Raw genomic sequence first — 3,129 nt, forward strand, 5'->3', positions numbered from 1 at the left:
GTTGGCTAGCAGTGGAAAGACCAAAACAGAAAGAAACAAAGGCTGGACGTTGCGACAAGTTATCTTCGCCGTGGGTTTGAAAGGCGTTCTCGTCCCCCCCGTGTAAAACTGAGGATTTTTCGAGGAAAAACCTTTTTTCTCCTCAGTAACTACAGAACAGCTGGTGTTGACACTGATAGCTTCCTTCTCCAAACAAGAGAACAGAAGCTGCAGCATGCATGTATGCAACATCCCCATCATCATTTTCACCTTTAAACTTGACATAATTCACGGCATGTGCAAGATAAAAATCACGTTGAAATGATTATAAAATGTAGATTTTTTTTGACAATATACACCCATGTTTACATTTTTCCAACATTTTTATGCTGCCAGACTCGGTGGACCCAGACAAAGATAGCCCCGGCTGCAAGAGAAGAAGAACTCGCACGAATTTCACAGGCTGGCAGCTGGAGGAATTAGAAAAGGCTTTTAATGAGAGTCACTATCCGGACGTGTTCATGAGGGAGGCACTGGCTCTCCGATTGGACTTGATAGAGTCAAGAGTTCAGGTAAATACTAATTCATTGTGCATTTGTAACTTTGGGCTTGTATGTGTCCTCTAATCATTTGCTTGTGTTTATTCGTGACAAACGGGTCCGTTTTACTGAGTTGCTGTTGTAAATTACACTTCTATGAAAATATCTTAATTGGCAGAGGAAACATTATTTTCATTGTAACCTAAGCAATATTAATTTTAGTTCTTAAAATGCCTTACAATATTACTAACTATGGTCTGTTTATTGGCCTAAATCAGTCAAATTAATACAATTTGACCCCATGTTTGATTTGAACAACTTTTGAACCTCGATTAAATAACAGAAATAGTTGCATTTTGTTTCCCCAATTACGATTAGGAAGAAATAATAGATGCTTCAAAGCGACAATTGATGTATTTTTTAAATGAAAAGTATACAAATATTTTTTTTTTCTTATGCAAGCTTCCCTTAGATGGCGAGTCCATATTTGTAAAAGGGTTCATTTTATATTAAAAGTCAACCCGACTTGTTTTTGTTTCATGACTTTGTTAATTAATCTAAGGCCTAATTAAAGGCCCAGAAAAAAGCAGCACGAGAAAGGTGCAACCTCACTATTCGTTTAATTACCATATTGCAAAGATACTGTCACATTTTTGCTCTAATTAATTTGACCCTTGCAGGATTAGCAGTGCTCATTAAACGTGTTTTCACGTTGCCCCCTTTTTTTTTTTATTTCTCTTTCTTAAGGTCTGGTTTCAAAATCGCAGAGCCAAGTGGAGGAAAAAGGAGAACACAAAGAAAGGTCCGGGTCGGCCAGCTCACAACGCACACCCCACCACCTGCAGCGGGGAGCCCATGGACCCAGAAGAAATCGCCCGGAGAGAACTGGACAGGATGGAGAAGAAGAAGAGGAAGCAGGAGCGCCGGTTGCTCAAGTCCCAGAACAAGCTCGTTTCTGGGGATTTATTTCACACCCCGGGGTCGGACAGTGACAGCGGGGTGTCACACGTCACCGACAGTGACCACAACACATGTCCACCCTTTGATTCAGTGGGGGGAAACCAGTCGAGATGCGACCTGAAGAGCCAAAACCAGAACCAAAGACACCTAGACCGGGAAGCTGGCGGATCCGAGCTGGACTCGCCCGACCCCAGCCACCGGTCGAGCCTGTGCTCCAGTAACACCAACAGAGCCTCCAGCATGCAGAAACTCAACCCGTTTAGCGTCGAGAGCCTCCTTTCGGACTCCAGACCCAGACGCAACCCCGCGGCCTTACCCTCCTCACGGCCTTTGATAGGGAAGGGACACTGCCTGCTCTATCCCATCACACAGCCGCTTGGATTCATTGTCCCTCAGACTGCCCTCAAGACGTCAACAGCAGGGACAAACTCTGACGGAGAGACCCCGGCGGACAGAGACCAGCCCGGTGTTTGCTGCAGCGCCTCCGCGAACTCCCCCGGATGTAGGAGCAGCTCGCCGGACGCGCAAATACTAGGACAGGTGGGACCGGAGGAAAAATGGAGCCCGTCCAGGGCCGTCTTTCCGACAGGACAACAAAGCTCGGTTATTTGCAGCGAGTCGACTTTTGAACTCATCACGCCTGTCAACACGGACAAAAAGGAGCACTTGGAGCACACTGACAACCCCGAGCTTCTCAGTGACTGTCCTACACAATCAAACTCCACAGAAGATGTCGACCTGGAATAAATCAGAGGGGGTAAAACAAAGCAGAAATAGCCTCTAAACACATTTCATTAGGCCAAAGCTTAACCACATCTTTCGATTTAACCTCTATAGGGTTTTGCCCCAACTCTGCTGACATTTTAACAATGTCCTTCTTTTTCTTTTTGCGAGTGTGTGAGAGTATCCTTTAATGTGTGATAACATGTCAAAAAAAAAACAAACAAAAAAAAACACAAGACCAACAAAAATCCTCAAGAGCTGTACGACAAGGTATTATACTATTTATATATGTAAGGTTTTTCTTAAATAAATCTATTGTATACAAGCACCTGACACCGTGTGAGATCTTAAATAGCAGCGCAGGACTACAGTGGGAAGGGCTTTTCGTAAGAAATCTTATGTTGTACTTTGTATATTGCCTTAACAAATTTATTCATCTATAAGCCCCCGCTGAAATGAGGTTACGAGCCCTAGGCGAAAAGGACCCGCTCGACTCCTGCAGAGTTTTGATATGAAAGTAATTATTTTCCCGGTGGCTACTGCAGGGGGATTCAGTTTATTTTAGCTCAAAGGGGGTTATAATACATTACCGATTTCTAGTGATATGAAATCACATAAACTTCCAAGAATAATAGAATTAGCATGAAAAGGCCTGGGTGTCAAATTGAAATAGGAAAATAATAGCCCCGGCAGCTGGGAGCGTGTGTGTTTGTGCATATTGGATAGGAGATGGGGATTCGTGGGGAGGCATTTTCATGAGGTTTTTCTCTCCTTCCTCCTCCCTCTCTCTCTCCCTCTCTCCCTCTCCTCACATTGTCAGGGCCCCTTGTAGCAGGGCTATATTAAGATAGATGTTCGATGATATCCCTCATTGTTCTGTCGCTTTACATTGATGTTTCTGTGTTATCAGCCTATTGATCACGCGTCG

At 44.1% G+C, this 3,129-nt stretch overlaps 1 protein-coding gene across 1 annotated transcript in view; it reads left to right on the forward strand.

The window, feature by feature from the left end:
* LOC124864615 (homeobox protein unc-4 homolog) overlaps positions 1-2,534 on the forward strand; it is a 3,324-nt gene extending 790 nt beyond the window's left edge. Inside the window, exons 2-3 of the mRNA XM_047359463.1 lie at positions 376-551; positions 1,266-2,534. Of these exons, the coding sequence (XP_047215419.1) occupies positions 376-551; positions 1,266-2,225 (1,136 nt within the window). The 3' untranslated portion in view covers positions 2,226-2,534. The remainder of the gene's footprint in view (positions 1-375; positions 552-1,265) is intronic.
* The last annotated feature ends 595 nt before the right edge of the window (positions 2,535-3,129 follow it).

The sequence above is a fragment of the Girardinichthys multiradiatus genome, chromosome Y (genome assembly GCF_021462225.1).
Source record: "Girardinichthys multiradiatus isolate DD_20200921_A chromosome Y, DD_fGirMul_XY1, whole genome shotgun sequence".
NCBI classification, from domain to species: domain Eukaryota; kingdom Metazoa; phylum Chordata; class Actinopteri; order Cyprinodontiformes; family Goodeidae; genus Girardinichthys; species Girardinichthys multiradiatus.